Source organism: Ursus americanus, chromosome 6, assembly GCF_024610735.1.
Source record: "Ursus americanus isolate L20-20 chromosome 6, mUrsAme1.1.p, whole genome shotgun sequence".
NCBI classification, from domain to species: Eukaryota; Metazoa; Chordata; class Mammalia; order Carnivora; family Ursidae; genus Ursus; species Ursus americanus.
The window spans coordinates 55877932-55900481 of NC_142132.1; the positions used below are offsets into that span (position 1 = coordinate 55877932).

Genomic DNA, 22550 nt, shown 5'->3' on the forward strand with positions numbered 1-22550 from the left:
TGTACCCAAGAGAAATGAAAACACATGTCCCACACTAAAACTTCTATACGAATGACCACAGCAGCATTACTCATAATAGCCAAAAAGTGGAAACGTCCCAAATGGCCACCAAATGGTGACTGGGTAAATAAAATGTGCTGTATACAGACAATGGAATATTATTCAGGAAGGAAGGAATTAAGCACTGATACATGATACAATAAGGATAAACCTTGAAAATACCATGTCAAATGAAAGAAACCAGTCACAGACTACTGTGTATTGCATGATTATATTTATATGCAATGTCTAGAATAGGCAAATTCGTAGAGATAGAAAGTAAATTACTGGTTGCCTAGGGCTGGAGTGGGTGGAGAGGTTGAGAGGTGACAGCTAAGGGGAACAGGGTTACTCTCTGGGATAATGAAAATCTTCTAAAATTGATTATGGTAAACCATGTACAACTGTAAATATACTAAAAGCCACTGAATTGTACATTTTCAATGAGTGAATTGTGTGGTATATGAATTATATCTCAATGAAGCTGTTAAAAAAAAACAACTAAGGATGTTCAAATCTACCTACCTAGTACGGAGTGAAAGAAGCCAATTTATTCTATATAATTTCATATGTAAAAGAAACTAACCTATGATGACAGAAAACAGATCAGTAGTTGCTGGTGTGGGGGGAGGGTAATACCGAGTAGGAAGAAGCACAGGAGAACTTACTGTGGTGACAGGAATGATTGGTGTCTTTGTATTCACCAAAATTAGTTGAACAGTATACATAAAGCCTGAGTATTTCAAGGCATATCAAATATATTTCAAAAAATAATACCACTATTAAAAAATGAGTTGATATATCTGCATATGTACCTGACATATATGGAACTATAGATACACTTATATGTATATAGACTATATCTGGGAAATACTCACAGAACTAGTAACAGTATGTACCTCTCAGATGTGACAAAAGGAGGTTGACAGAAGGGAAGGACAAGGAGCATAGGACAACTTTTGCTTTTTCATATTTCTGTTTGAAATGTAATTTAAACTATTTTTAATTTTTTTTTGTAATTTAAAACTATTTTTAAATGAGTTTACTGGATTTTTTAAAATCATACTGATCTTTACATTTTATTATTTAACATAATTAATTTTGACTACACTTTGATGTTTCCATCAGATCATTAACTGTACACAGGATTGTGGTATACTTTTGCTATTATTATAACTTATTAACTTCAGTCAGAGGTGATTTTGTGAGTTTTGCTTCTTGTATATACCCTGAAAAATCTTTAATGTAATTGGCTTCTTATCTGGTTCATAAACAAATCTTTTTTCTTTTCTTTAAAACTACTGGGTCCTCAACTGAGGGAGTAGGTTATCACTGGTTGATTATCTTCTATTTTACTTTGTCTTGGTTGAGTTTCTGAGTTGGGCTTCTTTCTTTTGTATTAAGTTCTTGGTAAGATAGGGTTGTGTGGAAGATAAGAGGTGGAAAGGGCAAGATAAAGAAGGAATGAAGTCTAACGTCACATTCCCTTGGAATTCTATGCCTAGTTAGCCTCATTATCCCGATAACCGCTTTTTCTCAACATCCCAGATACTATAACCGCATTTTAGCACATAGTAGCCTGAATCCAACATTCTCAACCAAAATTAACCATTTGCCTACAATGTGCAATAGGACACTACATAGAGCCAAAGGCATTTTTCATTACTACTAAAAAGTTTTATTCGTTTCATCTCTAGAACTTAAAAATTTTTAAGTTCAACTTTTTTATGCACCTTCCCCCCCAAAGTCAACGTGCCTTAAATGTAATAAAATATAAAATAGAATGTTTAGGTTAAAAATTGACTGCATAATAATAATATATCATTCAGACAAGAATCATGAATGGATTCGAAAGACGTTAGAAGAAAGAGAATACTTACATAGTCCTAGAGTATCTCAACATAGTAAATCACAAAAGGTTGGAATAAATTGCAACTTGGCAGATAACACCTTAATCAAGTAATCAATGTGGAGATCACAGTAATGAAACAAATTGCCATCATGTGCCTCCAGATAAGATCCACTGAGAAGAATACAAGCTCACTTCTGTGGCATTCTTACTAAAAATGCATAACCTGAATCTAATCATGAGTAAACATTGAATAAACCCAAATTAAAGTGACATTCTACAAAAGTAACTGACTTGCATTCTTTGAAAACATCAGATTGGCCAGATTAAAGAGAGAACTCAATCAGAGAAAGACAATTATCACATGATCTCTCTCATATGTGGAATTTAAGAAACAAAACAGGATCATAGGAGAAGAGAGGAAAAAAGGAAACAAGATGAAATCATAAAGGTAGACAAACCATAAGAGGCTCTTAATTATAGGAAACAAACTGAGGCTTGCTGGAGGGGAGTGGAGGGATAGGATACCTGGGTAATGGACATTAAGGAGGGCATGTGATGTAACGAGCACTGGGTATTATGTAAGACTGATGAATCACAGACCTGTACCTCTGAAACTAATACATTATATGTTAATTAATTAAAATTAAAAATTTTTCAAAGAATAAAATAAAACATGCCCGCTTTTAAAAAAAAGTCATTGCTTGAGTTAAAATTTTTTATTAAATTAACTATTGACTCTTTTTTTAAGATTTTATTTATTTATTTGACAGAGAGAGAGAGACAGCCAGCGAGAGAGGGAACACAAGCAGGGGGAGTGGGAGAGGAAGAAGCAGGCTCCCAGCAGAGCAGGGAGCCCAATGCGGGGGTCAATCCCCACGCCCTGAGCTGAAGGCAGATGCTTAACGACTGAGCCACCCAGGTGCCCCTAACTATTGATTTTTTAAAATAGAATCTGTAGATTCTTTCAGATTTTCTGTACATATTACAATGTCATATTCATCAGTTTTATTTATTATTTTATAATTGTCTTTATCTTTTGTCTCTTCGCTTACTGCAATGGCTTATAACTCAAATATAGTATCTAATACACTAGTCTCGGAGACATGCTTTTCATTTTCCCAGTCTTAGGATAAAATTATTCAATATATAACCATTTAGAAAAATGGCTGCTCTGTTTTTAAGGGAAATATATCAAATTAAGATGGTTCCATTCTATTCAAAATTTTCTATATTTTTAAGGTTTTTCTTAAAGATTGTATTTATTTGTCAGAGAGAGAGTATTAGAGAGTATTAGTGTTCCTTTCTCAAGAAAAATGCTTGTAAAAATGCTATTTTTGTTTTTGACCTTAACTATTTAGAAAAATTCACTAATAAAATTATACGAACCCTACTTTTTTGAGGAATGGATTTTTTGGAGTTTCAATTTAATAGATATAAAATTTTTAATTTCAACTTGTGTCACTTGGGGGGAGATATATATACATATATGACTATATATATGTATACTATATATACATACGTATATATGTATATATACATAGTCATAAAACTATGCATAACAAATAATACTTTTAATATAAAAAAGAGAACTGAATACAATGTATAATCTGAGATGATCTTTTGATATCACTACATTATTAAGGACAATTGGTGAAATCTGATCAGTAGATTAGATAATGACAGTTATTATGTCAATGTTAATTTACTGACTTTGATCTTTGTACTATAATTATGTAAGAAGAGGTCCTTGTTTGTATGAAATACACATTTTAGTATTTAGGGTAAAGAGACATCACATCCGAAATTTACACTCAAAGAATTCAGGGGTGAAATCTATATATGTGGAGAGAGATAAAGCAAACAATATAAAACGTTACCATTTCGAAAAACTCCGTGAGGGGTATACGGGACTACTTTGTACTACTCACAGCTTTTCTGTAGTTTGAAAATATGTCAAAAAAAATTTTTTTTAATTTTAATGAGGTTCACAAGAAAGTAGAGAGAAGACCAGATGCTTTCTCATTTCAAAGTTGAGCACCTTACAATGCTTGACCTATGAATCTGAGTATTCTGACTGCAAAGCCAAATTGGAAAACATTGCTTATATTGTCTTTTCCTTTCTGACCACAGGCAGCGTGTAAATTAATCTTCACAGTCAGTTTTTATTAGAAATTATACTGAGCATACGTTAGCCTGTCAGGCCCTAATATAACTGTATTGTGTGTCATAATGCATGGGACCTTAGGAAATGTGGCCCAGGTAAATCTGCTTTCTGATGGCCCTAACTTGTTTTAGTGAAGAGATCAAATATCAGAGGCTTTAAATAAACCCTGGACAGCTGGATTACATTTCTGAAGAAATGTTCTAACCTGCGGTGCAGTTATTTTACACGAACCATTAAGTAAACTAGATTTCATGGGTGGAGTGATAAAATTAACATTTTGAAGTACCTTCTATTTATCGGAATCAAATAAACTTCAGATTTTTATAAGGTTCATCAAAACCCTTAACTTTAAGCCAATAATACATTTGTAAGTGCTTCCCCATGGCTCTATAAATACCTCTACTTCATTTTTTATTTCTTTATTTCAGTGAACCCATAACCAAGGCATCCCTTTCTTACCCATTCCCTGCTACTGCCAGGTGTAGATGCAGAAGATCAATTTAATCCCTGAGTTTACACTTATTTCTTTTCCAATCTGCTTACCTCCTCTAATTAGAAATTTAGGATCCAATCCAGGAAACACTGGACAACCTCCAACAGCTAAATGTGGATTGGACAATCTACCCAAAACCTGAAATTTACTGTCAAGTTACCTGGATTTCTTGACTGTCAAATAAGAAGATTTTATAAGAATGTAAGGAAAGAGGGGTGCCTGGGTGGCTCAGTGGGTTAAGCATCTGTCTTTGGCTCAGGTCATGATCCTGGGGTCCTACAATCGAGCCCCACGTTGACTCCCTACTCAGCAGGGAGTCTGCTTCTCCTTCTCCCTCTGCCTGATTCTCACCTGCTTGAGCTTGGTCACTCTCTCTCTCCCTCCCTCTCTCTGTGAAATAAATAAATAAGTAAGTAAATAAATAAATAAATAAAATCTTAAACAACAACAACATAATAAAAGACAAGCAGTGTTCAAACTCATCAGTCAAGAAAGACCCAACAGCGGGAAGCCTGCTTCTCCCTCTCCCACTCCCCCTGCTTGTGTTCCCTCTCTCGCTGTGTCTCTCTCTGTCAAATAAATAAAATCTTAAAAAAAAAAAAAAAAAGGAACACACACACACACAATTGTAGGAAAACCAGATAATCAAAGAGACATAACCAAATGCAAAGATGTGATCTAACACTGGATGCTAAACCAGGAGGAAACAGCTAGAAAGGATTTTTAGGGGGTTGGGAGAACAACTGAAAAGATTTTTAAATAGACAGTATTTTAGATTAGACTGAATCAATATGAAACTTCTTTAGTGTAATAATTGTATTGTGGTTACATAGAAGAATATTCTTTTCTTAGAGGTAGGCTGAAGTATTTACAGCTAAAATGTTACATGGTGCAGCAAAAAAAACACACACACACAAAAACACAAAAAACAAAAAAAAAACACACAAAGTATATAAAAGAATACAGATGTTTAATGTATTTTTCTTTCAACTTTTCTGTAGGTTTAGTTTTTTTCAAGTAAAAATTAGAGAAAAATTAATCAAATTAATTTAAATTTATTAGATATATATCCTGATTTCCATAGCAATTCATTACACAGACTACTCAGGCCTGGCCAGATGATTTGAGAAAACACAGTTTCTCTTATACACCAAGATGTCAGTATAGTAATTTCTACAGTTCTAACCCAACTGATTGAAATTAGACCATTATCTGTATTAATTCAATCATTCATTAAACTAACATCTATTGAATTGTAGGGCCAAGGTATTACACTAAGACAGTATGCAGAACACAAAGTTGACTACTGCTCTAAACTAAAAGGTTTACAATCTAGTTTAAAGAATAATGAGAACCTGGGATGCCTGGGTGGCTCAGATGGTTAAGCATCAGCCTTTAGGTCAGGTCATGATCCCGGGGTCCTGGGATTGAGCCCTGCAACAGGCTCCCTGCTCAGTGGGGAGCCTGCTTCTCCCTCTCTCTCCTACTCCTGCTGTCTCTCACTACCTCTCTCTCTCTCTCAAAAAATAAATAAATAAAATCTTTTTAAAAAATGAGAACTCAAAATCTAAACACATTAATGTTCTACAAAGAATTTTATTTTATATTAATAATCATAACAAAAACAATAATGATGGTGTAAGCTATCATTTATTGAATATACACTATATGAGATAAATTAAGTAAATTAAAAATTATGCAAGTTACCAAACAACACTGTGGATTAGTTACTGTTCCCCTTTTACAGATAAGGAAAATAGGTCTCAGACTTCACTTAGGCTTCCTTAGGTCATACGGTAAATAGATGAAACAGGGCTTAACCCAGGACTATGTGACATTAAAGGTCATCCACCTTCTTTTGGGTATTGCTGATACCACAGGAATATACAGTTCAAATAAAAAATGAAATGTAATTAAAAACATTAGATATTTATGACATCAAAATTTAAATGCTCAGAAAATTTCAGATATATTTTTTCTATTTTTTCAGAAGGAAGTTTTGTCTAAAATAACCTTAAGCTTATTTCAAAAACTGAAATAAAGTTATTAGATAATTTTTCTCTAAAGTGAAATGAATACATAAGATATTAAGTGAAAACATTTGTTTCTGAGATAGAAAAAATGCCTTCAGACATTTAAGATAATTTTTTCTATAATTCAGTAAGAACTTTATTATGTGATTCTCATCTGGAAGAAAATAGGCTTAAGATATATAATCCAAAAACATCACTAAAAGTTGTATTCTGTTTTGGATGTGTTCATGTCCATCTCACCTTTGTCTTTGTACCTGAGTTCTATAATTCAAACTAACCATTAATTGAGAGATTATTTTTTCATACTGATGATAATCTAGTCTTTATTATAGAATACTTGATTCTATTATGTGTGTGTGTGTGTGAGTGTGTGTGTGTGTGCATTTTTTTTAAAGGGAGAGGGAGAGAGAGAATCTTAAGCAGACTCCATGCCCAGTGCAAAGCCCAATGTAGGGCTTGTCTCATGACCCCAAGAGCATGACCTAAGTCGAAATCAAGAGTCAGATGCCCAACCAACAGGGCAAACCAGGCACCCCTATAAAGTATTTATAAATAAAAGGGGAAAGAGAGATTTAGGACTTTCAAGGTTTAAAGTGTTACTTCTGATATTCCTCATTACAAAAAGCAGAAGTGGAATTTTTAAAAGGAAAGAAAAGGCTTTCTGGAATATAGGTTTATATTTTTCAAATAAAGTAATTAAGTGAATATACTGCTAAGAAAATACACATTTCCTGAAAGGTTCACTTAATATTTTTAGTAACATATCTTACACCTTTAGATATAATAATATACTAATTGAGAAATAACTATATACCAAGCTATCCTAATCACTTTACATGTATTAAATAATTAATTTAACTCTACAACAATCCTATGATCTTATGTAGGTATGCTTATACATATACTATATTTAAAATTAAGCACACTCGGGGCGCCTGGGTGGCTTAGTGGTTAAGCACCTGCCTTCGGCTCAGGGTGTGATCCTGGCGTTCTGGGATCAAGTCCCACATCGGGCTCCTCCACTGGGAGCCTGCTTCTTCCTCTCCCACTCCCCCTGTTTGTGTTCCCTCTCTCACTGCCTCTCTCTCTGTCAAATAAATAAATAAAATCTTTAAAAAAAATAAAATAAATAAAATAAAATAAAATAAAATTAAGCACACATACCATAATACCTAAACTAAATAATTCAGTTCTTTAAAATAAATAAGTTCCTATAGTAAGTTTACTGTTTAACATCGAACCATGAAAAGAAAATGTGCTTTAATAAAATTCATATGACATCAATAAATTTTAAACATAGATGATAAAACTATAGCATCTGCTCTCTTAAAATTTGTCACATGCAGAAAGTCCTACTTTTAGTTCAAAAAGGACTCAAAGAGTCAGTCAGTATTTAAAACAATAAATAATTATGACAGGTTATAAAGAGATTCTATAATTGTCGTTCTCTTGCATATGCCACTGTGGCCAGTAAATTTTGTGATCAAATCTTTAAAAATATTATTTTTACAACATTTTGGACACTGAAAGACATTCCATTATTAAATTAATTAAACTTGAAAATGAATTAAGATACTAGTAAGGTTTCAACAAAAATTTATTAACATTTCTTATTTAGCACTTTTTATCTGACTCTTAAGAATACATTCTAGTCCAGCACTATGAAAACACAAACACAGTTTCAAATGAGCATAAGTATTCAAGACACAAGGTATATATTCTTTTCTTAGCTAGGAAGATTTCACAAGATTTTTTTTTTTTTTTTTGGTAGCTTGAATGAAATTTTCCTCACGCCCATTCACCCCACTTGGCTTTTATTCACTGATTCTCTGGGATCATTCCTAGAAATTACAGAATGAACATGGGTCTTGAGTCACTGGAAATGTACGTGCTCCAATAATAAATGAATGATTTGACCGTGTGTGAGCTGGCTTAGTGAGAACCTAGCCCTGAAATCAGTCTGATCATCTCTGGGCAAAATGCTATATTACAATTTCTGGGTATGCAAACCAGAAGCCCCATGTGTGCCTTTGATCGTGTGAATAAACACTGATGGATGAGCACACATCTTTGACAATTTTTGCCAGTTTATGACATAATGAGGAAAATAAGGACCATGTGTTGAATCATAAAACTAAATAATTAAATTTATATGACTGTCTTGTATTCGGAGATTATCTTCCTTGAATTTATATGTTTGTTTGTTTGTTTTAAAGCTAGTATTGTTTTCTGGATACTCTCACCACCCATTCTGAGTTTTTTTCCCCACTAGTCCGTTATACTCAGAAGTCTGGGATTCACTGCAGGCAGCTATGAAAGACTATAAAAATGGCATGCTTTTTTCCCTGAACAATGGTCAAGCTTGGTATTTGATCTAGCACTTAAATTTGCATCATGTTACTCTAAGTCATGGAATGTTACATTATAAAGAGTTAAGAAAAGTTTATCATTTTACCAATGATTTTTTTACTAACTGAAACAAAGTTGTAGATAAGTGTGCAGAGAAAAAATGTTTAGTAGCTGTTAAATCTTCCACTTCACCTAGCTTAATAAGGTTTTAAAAATAAACAAGATAACTCAATTGTATCTAATTTGGTACTTTTAAATCAACACCAGGATACGTAACAATTCAAAAATGAAGAGAACAGCTTTCAAAGATATGAAGTAAATTTCCCTAGCTTGACACTTTTTTTGTTTCCTGCAAAGCATATACCACAATTTGGAATTTATTCATTTGTCTTTAATTTTTTTGCCTGCCTTTCCTAAGCAAAAGTTAATCTCTGTGAGGGCAGAAACCATTTTGGTCTTGTACCCCATTGTAGCCCACGCATTTAGTATATGCTTTAAAAAAAAATTACTGAATGTAAATGTGTTTAGGAAACTGAGCTTACTGAGCATTCACTAAGTGCCAGGAAATGATGGTACTAAATATTTTGAATGTCACTATGTCATGCAAATCAAGACCATGTATGAATATGACTTTTTGAATGATTTGATTCTTCTTTTAAAACATTTTTCAAAAAAATATTTAAGTAGGGGCGCCTGGGTGGCTCAGTCAGTTAAGCGTCTGCCTTCGGCTCAGGTCATGATCCCAGGGTCCTGGGATAGAGTCCCCCAACGGGTTCCTTGCTCAGCAGGGAGCCTGCTTCTCCCTCTGCCTGCCTCTCCCCCTGCCTGTGCTCTTTCTCTGACAAATAAATAAATAAAATCTTTTAAAAATATATTTAAGTCTAGCTATATGCTCGTGTCTTCTCTCCTAGTGAGATGTGTCTATGTCCCCCATCAGCCCCTAGCAGTACTTGTTCTTCTCCTTTATCAGCGTCATCAAGGAAGGAAGGAAACAGTGAAGAGCAGGGTTGCCAGTGCAGAAGCTAGCAGGAAGATCACTTAGCTTTCATGTTTTTCTTTTCTAAATCATCTGTAGACCATTTCCTGGTTTAATATCCACTGACATTTCTTTATATTTGTTCACTCAGTTCTTCCAAATACTACTTTGATGATAGTTTATAACCAAATAGCTAGAAAATATCCCTTACTGACCTCGAAAGAGTGTCTCTAATTCCAGAATTAAATATGGTCCCCGCTCAGGGATGCCCATACTTTTTATTTTGAAATGATTTTAGGGGTGCCTGGGTGGCTCAGATAATTCAGTGTCTGCCTTCAGCTCGTGTCATGATCCCAGGATTCTGGGATGGAGCCCCACATCAGGCTCCCTGCTCAGCGGGGAGTCTGCCTCTCCCTCTCCCCTCTACTCCTCCCCCTGCTTGTGCTCTCTTGCTCTCTCTGTCAAATAAATAAATAAAATCTAAAAAAAAAAAAAAAAAAAGAAATTATTTTAGATTTACAGATAAGTTGCAAACACAGTATAGTTTCTTATCTACACCCAGGCTCACCTAATGTTATGTTGTTATAATAAGGGTTCTGGTACTATTTTTGACCCCGCCACCCTGTCCCTGTGGTCACTAGTGCTGCTGAATATGTTCTGTCTGACCCTCTAGGTCCACACTCATCCTCCATACCCTCTTGCTTGCCACAGGAGCCGACTGGCCTCTTCTGGCTTCGTATTAGATCCACCAATGAAAGCAGCAGAAAACTGGAGGGCAGGTATTTATTTCCATCCCCCACTCCCCAAAACTTTCTGCAGAAACATCCCGTTACCAAAGGCTGCAATAAAAGCCCCTGCTCCATCTCTTCAACTCCAACTATCTTTCTATCTGCGTTTCTGTTCCCACTTCCTGGCCCCTTCAGGCCTAGAAGTGGTGAGAAATCTCTGCTGTCACTAGTCCTGGGATGCTTTGGCATCCCCAGTTCTTCTCTTAACTCTGCCCACATCTTTTAAACAACTCCTTTATTAAATTCCCCTCAACAGCCCCAAAGGACCATGCAATCTGATTTTTTCCAGGGACAATGACTGATAACGTAACCAAAGTGATATTACCTTAAAATCGACATTCTCTTAAGGGAATATATCCTCTTACCCTGACACACCAAGTAGAGATTATTTACATAAATGTTTCTACTATGTGGAGTTCCAAATCATACCACTCGCAAGTCCAATTTGATGAATCAATGCCTGAAATTACTTCACACCTTTACCTTACACAAGAGTCAAGGAAACAATTACAGCACAGCCAATAAGCTGCCATGTATATGAAAAATATCTAGTGATAATCAATAGGGCTTGAGCCGGAACCTGGTCCTCCAGAACCAGTACAGGCAGGAATTTGTCCTTTGCCTACCCTCTACCCCCATCATCTGATACCCATTCTGGCCATTTGAGTGCTTTGGACAGAAACTGTCATTTCAGCTAGAGGAGAATTCCCTCTCTAGTCAGGGATTTGAAATCACTATCTACCGTTTTACATTTTGAGCTACAATAGAATGAATATAGGTTATTCATAAAGATAACAGATGGCTTAAAAGTGAGAGCTATGAGACATACCAGGCAATTTCAGCCCCACAACTAGATTCAATATTTAGTTAGCCCGTTCAGAGTAGGATGGGACAAGCTTTAATTCTGCACCCAATTTCCTTAACCAGACTCTTCACCTGTCCAACTACTTCTTCACAGATGATAAAGATGAAAATCTTTGGTTAGGATACCTGCAGCATCCACCCTGATTAAAGAGCGAGGGACCCAGATTTGAAGATCTAAGGCGCCGGAGTCAAAGGAAGTGGACTAGATCTCCGGCACAATGACAAATGCAGAGAGAATTATGAAAGGAGACCAAGCAGTACCCTATAGACTCCCATCACTGCTCCGCCAGGTAGCAGCCAGCTGGAACACTAAGTCCTCACCCAGAAAACCTTAAACTGAAAGTTGTACTCTTCCCCCGCCCCCCCCAAAATATGGATTTCATTTTCTTAACATCTCCTTCAGGGTTGTACAACATACTACCTCTTTTACACCCATCAAGCTAAAATTTGAAAGTATTTTAGCCTTTCTACCGTGGAACAAAGAAACAAAGCTTCCTCTGGAGAACAAAATATATTATGGCCAATAGAAAATTAAAGAAAACATTTTAAAATGCCAACAACAGGGGGGAAATTTTTTTTTTTTTCCTTTTAGGGCATTTCCCTACTCTTGTACAACAATTGATAACTACAGAGGAAAGTAAGCAACAATTCAGTTCTGCCCTTCTGTGGCACATGAAATTCAGCCACCCACAGGCACATTTTAAAATAAGTCAGAGTCCATTGCCATAATTCAAAAAAGCAACACACGGTATATTTACTTCTGAAATTTATTTCAGGTGACAGGACACCCACAGACTAACAAAATAAACATAAAATTAAATAGTATCCCCCAAACCCAATTCTACTTCCTAACAAAAGCAGATGATGATTTAGCTACCAAGCTTCATCTATATTAGTATGTCCATGCAATTGACCTCTTTCTCCTATGCCCCCACCCCAACCCCTGCAAATTTGAGAGCCATTTTAACAGCAGCACTAAAATGATTTCTCCCTTGAAGATTTGAAGACAGAACACCTGAGATGGATACACCCAATACAGAGAGTGTAAGAAGAGATTAAGAAATATAAGCAGGGCTTTTAATGATACAATTCTATAGCTGGAAAAGGGGAAGGAAGTAAAAGGGGGTGGGTGGATCAATATGCAGAAGAAAAACAGGAGGGGTTAATTTACCTTGAAAATAACCAGTATTCTATTTGTCCAGGCCCAATAAGAATTTGTGCCAAGCAATTTCATTCATTTCACAGTGCCTAGAACACTGATGACTGTGTGGTAAATATTAAACAAATACTTGTTGGTTCATGAAAATGTACATGGCAACGCCGTGTACACACAGGAAACAGAAACTCAAGGTGGTCAGACAAATTTGAAAGCAATGCAAGCTTTGGTTCTCCATGTCAATAACATTTTCGAGGTACACAACTGGTGAAGCAAATGACAAAAATTTGCCACATCCATAGTTCAACATGTTGTTCCTCTTTGAGTGCTAAAACTTTATTTGTAAAAGAAAAGCTAAGATTAGGTTAAAATATTGTTAATTATATATACACGATATAATTTTAAAGACCAGTAAGTTTTATTGCTTAATAAATCTTTTTTTTGAATTAAAAAGGTTACTTGCTCAGGTTGTTTACATTTATAACAGCAATATGTCACTTGAAACCTTTAACACATAAGCACCCATTTGCTAAACTAAAGCTAGACCTGAACTTTTAGTCGTGCCCTATGCTTTTAAATTAACCCTTCTAAATACATACAAAGCTCCCAACACAGACTGTTAGCTTATAACCGAATTAGGTTACTGCTAAATGCTCATTAGGCAAACTACTGAAAATAAAGAAAACATGCATATTGCTACAGCTCTATGAATGCCAAAATTAAAGATGATACAATGAGAATTTGGGATTAAGCAATGATAATTTGGCTGATCTCGATGGCTTACATATTTTAAGTTGAACTAAAACCTCTAAGGACCTTTTCCTTTGGAAAGCAAAACCACACATTTTAAAATAGTATCTAATGGAAGGTCTATTAAAATCACAATGGATCATAGCTGTCAACTTCAAATAGTGTCTCCTTAAGAGCTTAAGTTTACACACTGGTGCAACACCACAAAGGCAGATGCTACAAAGGGATCTACAAAGAAAAACAAATTTTATTCACAACACTTTGCATGTAAACTTTTCCTTCTGCAGACTTGTGTGGAGTTGAAAATAAAGGATGCTAATATGCACATCATGCAGCACATCAAAAAAAGAGAGAGAGAGAGAGAGAGAAACACTTCGGTTGAGTGAAAATTCATTTATCTACTGAAAATCCGGGAGAATTCACATCCACTGTACTCCAAATTTACTCCTAAGTGACAGAAAAATACTATATGAAATGGCAAAAAATTAAATATGATTTAATCGATAGCTGATTACCTTTAAAACTTTGGGCTTCTTTTCCCTCTGGGGCCTCTTGTTTTCTTTTATAACCTAAAAAAAATCAAATTGCAAAATGAGCCTCCATTTAAGAAAAAAAAAATTAGCTCCCACCCCCCCAAAATTTTTGGCTATTTCTCTATAAAACTACTTAGACCATTTAAAATCATCAACATGTTTGCTAGGCAGAACCTAAAGAGCTTATGTAAAATGTATACTTTAAAAGTCACTGAAAAAAAGCCTTGCATAAAGATGAAGTAGGGAAATACCCTTTTTTCCCCTTAAAGTCTGTCTTAATTAGCCTCTGCATTCTTCACAGCGAAGCCCACGAGGTAGCCATCTTGCTTGCTTCTGCAGAGGAAGCCTCTACAGTGGAACAGTTCTGCAAACTGCTTTTTGGTATTATTATCATGGTGTTTAAAGGCAGCCCTGGCCTGCCAGCACTGTAGACGTGCTGGGCATGCCTTTTGCAAAAACAGCCCCACAAAGAGTGCAGCCAATGGCAATGCAGAGCTTAGCAACTCCAAAGTGATCTTCTCTGCTAGCCTTCCTAGACAAAGGATCTCCTGTGCGGCTCCGCTCTCACCACAGGACACAGGCAGCCACAAGCTGCGACATGGAGTGCGCTGCAGAGGATCTGGTCGCGCCGAAATCACAGGAGGCTTCAGCAAAAACAATGCACACAAATCCCCCAGGTCTCCACCATCGGATCGATGGCGGAGGCTCCCTGATTAGTAACCTCTTGGCGGCTCCGAGGGCAGGTCTGCGCGGGGGGAGGGGTGCGCGGCTCTGCCTCCAACGTACAGGAGATATAACTGAGCCGAGGGGGGCATTTGGGCTTGCTGAAACTCTGGAAGGTATTGTGCATTTTTACTTTATAAGGCAAGGCTAAATATTGGCGATATTTAAGGCAGGGAGGTTATGTGAGGACAGTGTAGGCTCAGCTGTTGGGCTGCGTGTCTCATTCCCCGGGAACCACACCTCTTTGCAGCAGGCGCTTTGCCCAGAAACACAGCAATTTGATTTCTGTCAATAAATGTCCAATGACAAAGGCGGATTAAAAAATACTAATGAAGCCACTTAAAAGGAAAAGGACAGGATGAGGACAAGGAGAGGGGGAGGAGTTTTCAAAATACACTTGCCACTCTGAGTGGCTGGAGAGAAAAAGATTTCTCTCTCTTGCTCTGGACATTTCTGGTGACCTTCATTTCCTCAAGAAATCCCTCCCGTTCAGAAGGCGGGCTCATACCTTTGGGGGAAAAAGGGGTACCTTTGGCTCCTCTGTCTCCCAAGATCATCAACTGTCACTGAGCATCTCTCCCTGGAGCTGCCAAGTAGGTCCCCCCGCTGAGCCTGTCCGCCCACCCGGCTGATGGTCAGACGGGGCCACCCACTTCCCGGGGATTGGGAGCTGCGCCAGAGGCGGCACTAGCAGCCACCCACACTCACGCACCTGGACTGCCACTGCGCCCGGTGGGTGGTAGGCACTGAGAAAGCTGGGCACCGTAGTTGGAACTTGCCAGTCCCTGAGAATGCCAGAGCCAGAGGAGTTTAGCTCCTTCTCGCGAGCCCCCTGGCCAGGCAACCGTGGCAGCAGAGAAAGAACCAGGACAGCTGCTGTGAGCTGGCAGGTCTCAAGGTCACTGCCAAAATGTAGTGCAGAGACGGGTCACAGTCCCATCACAGCCACCTTGACAGCTGCACAGATCTTGGGAAGAAGCCTCAGCTCCATCCTCACAGGGCCAAAGTTTCAGCAACACATTTAGGGGATTGGCAGGAGGGCCTCCTTGGCTGCTCAGCCAAAGATGGGTTTTCCACTTGCAGTTGGATGCAGAACAGATTCCCACAACCAGAAATCAGGAACAGAGTGAGGGCCGGAAGGCCTGTGTTTCATCACCCGGGATTCCTAGCCTTTCGGTTTGCCACAAAAGCACGCTTTCCTTGTTGGAATGCTTAAGGCCAACATGCACTGTTTTCCCACGTTAAACTACCTCTCCCTCACCTACCCACTCTCAAAATTTTTAACAAATATAAAAACCAAGCCTCTTTGTAGCAAAACCGGTGGATTCTGACCTAAACACATCCATCAGGCCAACTTAATACTGAGCCCACACTAAGAAGCTCTCTGTGGCAAACGAAGCAAAACCATGAAATAGGTAGAAAAACAGGACCTAAAACACAGCAAGACTAGGAAATGCCCTAAACCCTTCTTTTTCTTTGAAGTGTGTGCGCGCTCGCATAACATACACGCGCGCATGCGCGATAAAATATACGTAACATACAATCTGCCCTTTTAACCATTTTTAAGTGTACAGTTCAGTAGCGTTAAGTACATTTACAATGTTGTGAAACTATTCCCACTCTCCATTTCCAGCACCTTTTCATTATCCCAGACACTCTGTATCCATTCAACAATAACTCATCTGATGTCTTCTCTCAGTCCTTGCTACCTTCGATTTTGCTTTTTGTCTCTATAAATTCGCCTATTCTAGTATCTCATATAAGTGGTATCACATATTTGTCCTTTCGGGTCTGGCTTATTCCAGTTTGCATAATGGTTTCAAGCTTCATCCATGTTGTAAGATGTATCAGAATTACATTCTGTTTGGAGGCTCAATAGTTTTTCACTGTGTGTATATACACCAAACTTGTTTATTCTTCCGTTGGGTTGTTCCCACCTTCTGTCTATAGTGAGTAATACTGCTGTGAACATGGGTACGAGTATCTATTTGAGTCCCTGCTTTCAATTCTTCTGAATATATACCTAGGAGAAGAACTGCTGGATCACATACTTCTTTTTAAATATTTAAGGAACCACCAAACTTTCTAGAGTGGCTATTCCATTTTACATTCCTGTCAGCAGTGCACACATGGGTAGCCCTACATTTCTTAAAGTTCCTTGCATTTCAATTAAATTATGCCTCTCCCCCTTGAATACCTGAATACAATTTTTTAAAAGCATCAACATTTTTCCAGCTTGATTGCTCAATATTTAGTAAAGTGATCCGTGATATATAATACATATAATTATAAAATTAAAAACAAGCTATTACCTCTGCGATCCATGTTTGTCTCAATAAAATAAAATAAAATCAGACTCGGAGTGTTGGGTATACTGAATATTCACAACAGTGAGAAGTCCACTTTTTAAAGCCCCATTGACAAGCATTTTCATTGCATGGAACACTCATGAAGCCATACAACACTGCACTTGGCAAACTAAGCAAACACTGGAGGTCTGTGTGCAGTGTTCTGTAAAATGAATTAATAAATAAAGCCACAGCTCATCTCAACTAAATACGAGGGTTAATTAAAGTGACCACAGCTAACATTAACTCAAAATATCCAAGTGATACTACGCTATGAAGATCTGCACTTGTTTGAACACAGAAGAGATTCGTAACCTATATTGGTTGTGACCATCTGCTCTAAATCCTGTACTTACTGATTTGACAGTCTCTCAGCTCAGGGCTTAGGTGATGGTGAGCTTTGATGGAGAAAATAATCAGACATTACTAACAAAGAAATTGGAGGGCAGGAGAGCCATTCCCATTCTCTTATTATTTAGGGCAAAGTGCATACAACTAGATTCTGTTGGAAGAATGGCAAGTCAGAAACTAAGAAACCCTGTGTTGTAGTCCTACTTATTCAGAACTTGTTTCTGTCTCTTAAATTTATTTGTTTTTCTCACAAGGAATCATGATTATTAAGTTGCAAAAGATGTATTTAATTTTGTAATAACTCTAGAGTATTAGGTTCCTTCAAATATTACAAAATGAGATCTCTTTTCTCTTAAAACTCACAATTATAGAACTAAAAAAGAACATCAGAGAAAAATGAGTCTAACTACATTATTTCACTGATAAACTAAGGCTTAAAGAAATCACATTGCACAGCAAGTTAGAACTTAACTTGAGCTGAGGTATAACCAACTGTCTACACTACTTTCTCTGTAACTCCTCCTAATAACCTTTAAGATTGAAACATCTTCAAAACCACACACTAAGTTTTTTTTTTGTTTTGTTTTTCTTTTCTTTCTTGAGAGAGAGAGAGCACAAGTTGGGGGAGGGAAAGAGAGAAGCAGAGTCTCCTGCTGAGCAGGAACAGGGCTCTCATCCCAGGACCCTGGGATCAGGATCTGAGCTGAAGACAGACGCTTAACCTACTGAGCCACCCAGGCACTCCCACGCACTTAGGATAGAGGAGTAGTGGCTCAGATTTCTCCAAGACTGGTATTTAAATGAAAATCACATTAGGTGTGCTTTTAAAAAAACAAATTTTGTGCCCTCAGATAAATTAATGAATAATTTCAAAATTCCACTTCTCTTTCTAAGTATAAACCACTCTGCATCCACAAGAAACTAGACATATGAAACACTGCCTAGGAGGAGTTTTCTTCTAAGGTAATTTCAAGCGATCACAGTTCCTCAAAGTTGACACCTCTCCAGCAGCGCAAAATCCTTCCAGTATTAGCCACACTCTCCTCTCCCATAAAATCCTTCTATATATTTCTCTTTTCTCATATTGTTGGGGGCAGGGAGTGGTCATAGCTTTTGCTGTGACACCTGGGTAAAGATATTTCAAGTACCGTATTTTATACATTTTAAACCATTAAAAATAAGAAAAGGACAGCTCATTCCTTTCACAATTCTAACAGAGATCTTAAAAGTTAGCTTGGTTTTATTTCTTGTGAGACAGAGAAACTTCAGATTAACAGGAGATCTTCCTGGGTGATTGGGTAAACAATAATAGTCTGGGTACAGGGGGCCGATCTCCTCACACAGCCTTTCCCTGGCTTCCCTCCCCCACTTCCTTCCCTGAGGCTTATCTGCAGAAGCTCTTTTTCCTTCTAAGGGGCCAGGTCTATCTAGTGACTACCCCATTCCCTCTAGCAGTCCTGCTTACTGCTGGTAAAAACAACGGCTCTTCAATAACAAGAATTAAGGAATAAGCGATGGTTTTCAATAGTTGCCAAGTGAGAACTGTTGACAATGAGGTGAACCAGAGATAATGCCAGAGACTAATGGGGCTGAAATATCACCTCTCCTCAATTTCTCAGCCATTCTCAGTACTACCTTGAAATCGACAAGCCTACTCCATTACAGTCCAGATTCATAATTTGGACAGAGAAATCCAATAAGAGTATCAATGGGTTTTTGTCAAAAACAAAGAAATCACAAAGGATGATGCTATTGAGAAAAATGTCCCCTTTTATGAATGATATATTGAAGTTTGCTTCTTATTATTTGCTAGTCTGTCCCATGTATTTTGTAATCAATAATAGCCTTTTTTTAAAAAGGAATTTCTGTATCTTTGGGCTCCTTATCCCTGTCATTCACGCTAAAGAGCTGACACTAGATAGCATTGTACCCTCAGTTTTTAAATAATCCAATTGTCTCATCAAGTCTAATAGCAAAATCATAAAAATTTATTGTTTCACTGAGAAGCTCAAATCATTTTACACCCACGCAACTTCTTTTTTTTTAAGATTTTATTTATTTATTTGAGAGAAAGAGACAGAGAGAGCATGAGCGGGGAGAGGGGCAAAGGGAGAGGGAGAAGCAGGCTCCCTGCTGAGAAAGGACCCACCCCCACCCCCACCCCCACCCCCACCATGTGGGACTCAATCCCAGAACCTGGAATAATGACCTGAGCCGACGGCAGATGCTCAACCAACTGAGCCACCCGGGCGCCCCTCATCCAGACAACTTCTCTTTCTGAGAAAGTTAGATCTAGTTACCCCCTAAGTTTAGCAAAATCAAAATTATTGACCTCACATCCAAAAACATTTTCTTTAAAAAGTGTTAGTTCATTTTTTTTACAATGGACTTCCCCATTTAAACACTTAAACAACTTAATAATAAAAAAATAATTAAAAACCCATACAACGACTTAATAAATGTTGGGGACTTTCAGTATGCAGGAATGGTGCTGGGCCATGGGGCGCTTGGGTGGCTCAGTCGGGTACGTGTCTGCCTTCAGCTTGTGTCTGCCCTGTGTCCAGCCCTGGGTTGGGCTCCCTGCTCAGTGGGGAGTCTGCTTCTCCTTCCCCCTCTACCCTTCCCGCTGCACATGCATGCTCGCTCTCTTTCAAACAGATAAATAAAATGTAAAAAAAAAAAAAAGTGGTGCTGGGCCTGCCCACCCAGAACCTACCAACTGAGGAGAGACACAAACTGACAATCATGATGCAGTGTAGAATGGAGATGCGCCCAGAAAGCTATGAAAGGCAGAGAAGGCTTCTCAGGGAAGTGACTTTTCCACTGAAACCTAAAGAGGATAAGCAGGAGTTGGTGAAATTTAGAGGGAAGGAAGGAAGGGAAGTGCCCCCGATGAAAGTAACAGCATGTGCAAGGACACCGGTAGCATTGTGGCTAAGGAAAAGTCACACTAGAGTATGGCTGTGAAGAGGCAAAGGGGACAATGCACATAAAAGGCTGGTCCCTGAGCTTGCACATGAAGAGATGTAATCAGCTTTCAGTTCTCTACCATTCCAGTTTGAAATGTGGCTTTTTTTGTTCCATCCTTCAATTTTCCATAATTAGTCCTTTCAAAAGCCCACTAGGATGGTCCTGTTAAATCATCACAAATATCGGCTACTTTTTCAAGGGAAGAACTAAGGAGAGGCGATTGGTTTGGCTGAGATCTTTAAAACCCTGGTTTTTAAGATAGAAAGCACCCTTGTATAAGTAAGTCTCCTGATCAGAGAAAGGCATATTTTGGAAATGAATGTATGTAAAATTTTTGTTAAGATCGGTTATTCAAGAAGGGTTAACTCCTTTTTCTTTTTTTTAAGATTTTTTAAAATTTTATTTTAAAGAATGAGAGAGAGAGCACACAAGCTGGGGAGAGGGGCAGAGGCAGAAGCAGTTTCCCCAAAGAGCAGGAAGACCGATGAGGGGCTCAATCTCATCATGACCTGAGCCGAAGGCAAACATGCAACCCACTGAGTCACCCAGGCACCCCAAGAAGGGTTAACTCCTTTAATTTTTGAGGTTATTTATCAGAGTTTCACACAATCTATAGAGAAGAAAGCTTGTCTGCCAGGAAATAAGTTATTCAGCTGAGTATACTGGACAGATGCTTTTTATGTTTGGAGTAAGGGGTAACCTTTGTTCATTCCAGGAATAGGATAGAGAATACACACTATATTGGAGACACTTCTTAATACCTTTGGGATCTCTGATTTAATGAATAATTCCTTTCCACGGAGCTTAACCCCGCTAGAGAGAAGACAGGAATTATCATTTTTTTCAGGAAGAACAGAAAAACAAAACCCAAAAAACTTGCTATTGAGCCTGTAATATTTGTAATAATAGAATGCCTAAAATCAAAAATTTTTTCCAAAGTCTTGTCCGATTTTCCTGACAGTCAAACACTTATTCAATGAGCACATTATCTCTTATTTAAAATAAATAAATTGTCCTCGAGGTTCTTACTAGAGACAGTTTTTGGTTTTTGTTTTTTTTTAAGATTTTATTATTTATTTGACAGAGAGAGAGATAGCCAGCGATATAGGGAACACAAGCAGGGGGAGTAGGAGAGGAAGAAGCAGGCTCCCACTGAGCAGGGAGCCTGATGTGGGGCTCTATCCCAGGACCCTGGGATCACTCCCTGAGCTGAAGGCAGATGCTTAACGACTGAGCCACCCAGGCACCCTTTTACTAGAGACAGTTCTAACATGCTACTATATCTGTGTTTGAAGGGGATCTTTTCATACTTTTGCAAAGTAAAACCCTTCAGAAATACCTTGTGAAGTCAGAAGATATACTTGCCATAGCAAAAGACCCAAAAGGTTATTTTCATCACACTTCGCCTTAGAAATCAACAAGTATAAGAGTGACTGGGTAGCTCAGTCATTCGAGTGACTGCTCTTGATTTCCCTCAGATCAGGACCTGGGGGTGCTGGGATACAGCCCTGCATCTGGCTCTGTGCTGAGCAGGGAGTCTGCTTGAGATGCTCTCTCTTCCTCTCCCTCTGCCCTTCCCCACCCCCCACCTCCCCGACGTACTCTCAAATAAACAAAGTCTTTTTTTTTTTTTTTTTAAGATTTTATTTATTTATTTGACAGAGAGAGAACAGAAGCAGAGGGAGCAGCAGGCATAGGGAGAGGGAGAAGCAGGCTCCCCACGGAACTCAAGGCAGGGCTCAATCCCAGGGCCCTGGGATCATGACTGGAGCCTAAGGCAGACCTTAATTGACTGAGCTACCCAGGTGCCCCTAAAGATTTTATTTTTAAGTAATCTCTACAGTCAACGTGGGGCTCCAACTCACACCCCAAGATCAAGAGTGGAATGCTCTAACAACTGAGCCAGCCAGGTGCCCCCATAGATATTCACTCTTAATACTAGTTAAGAAAATGCAATTTCTCCCCAAAAGTGTTTGATTTCCCTGACTTCCAAATATTTAATCAATAGGCACATTAGCTCTTGTTGTTTAAAATAAATACATGGTTCTTATGGTTTTTTTCAAGATTTATTTACTTGTTTGAGAGAGTGAGCATGAGTGTCAGGGGGTAGGGAGGAGGAGGGGAAAGAATCTCAAGCAGATGCTGAGCTTGAAGCCAGATG

General features: G+C 38.0%; 1 protein-coding gene across 4 annotated transcripts in view; it reads right to left on the reverse strand.

Annotated features, from left to right (window-relative positions):
* TET1 (tet methylcytosine dioxygenase 1) overlaps positions 1-22550 on the reverse strand; it is a 129046-nt gene that overhangs the window by 80512 nt on the left and 25984 nt on the right. For 2 of the 4 annotated variants that reach the window (XM_087863065.1, XM_045783367.2), the window contains exon 3: positions 13980-14033. In XM_087863065.1, coding sequence (XP_087719191.1) covers positions 13980-14033 — 54 coding nt within the window. Of the gene's footprint in view, positions 1-13979; positions 14034-14248; positions 14542-14565; positions 14749-22550 lie in introns of those variants that run through there. The other 2 variants (XM_087863067.1, XM_087863066.1) reach the window with 2 other exon arrangements.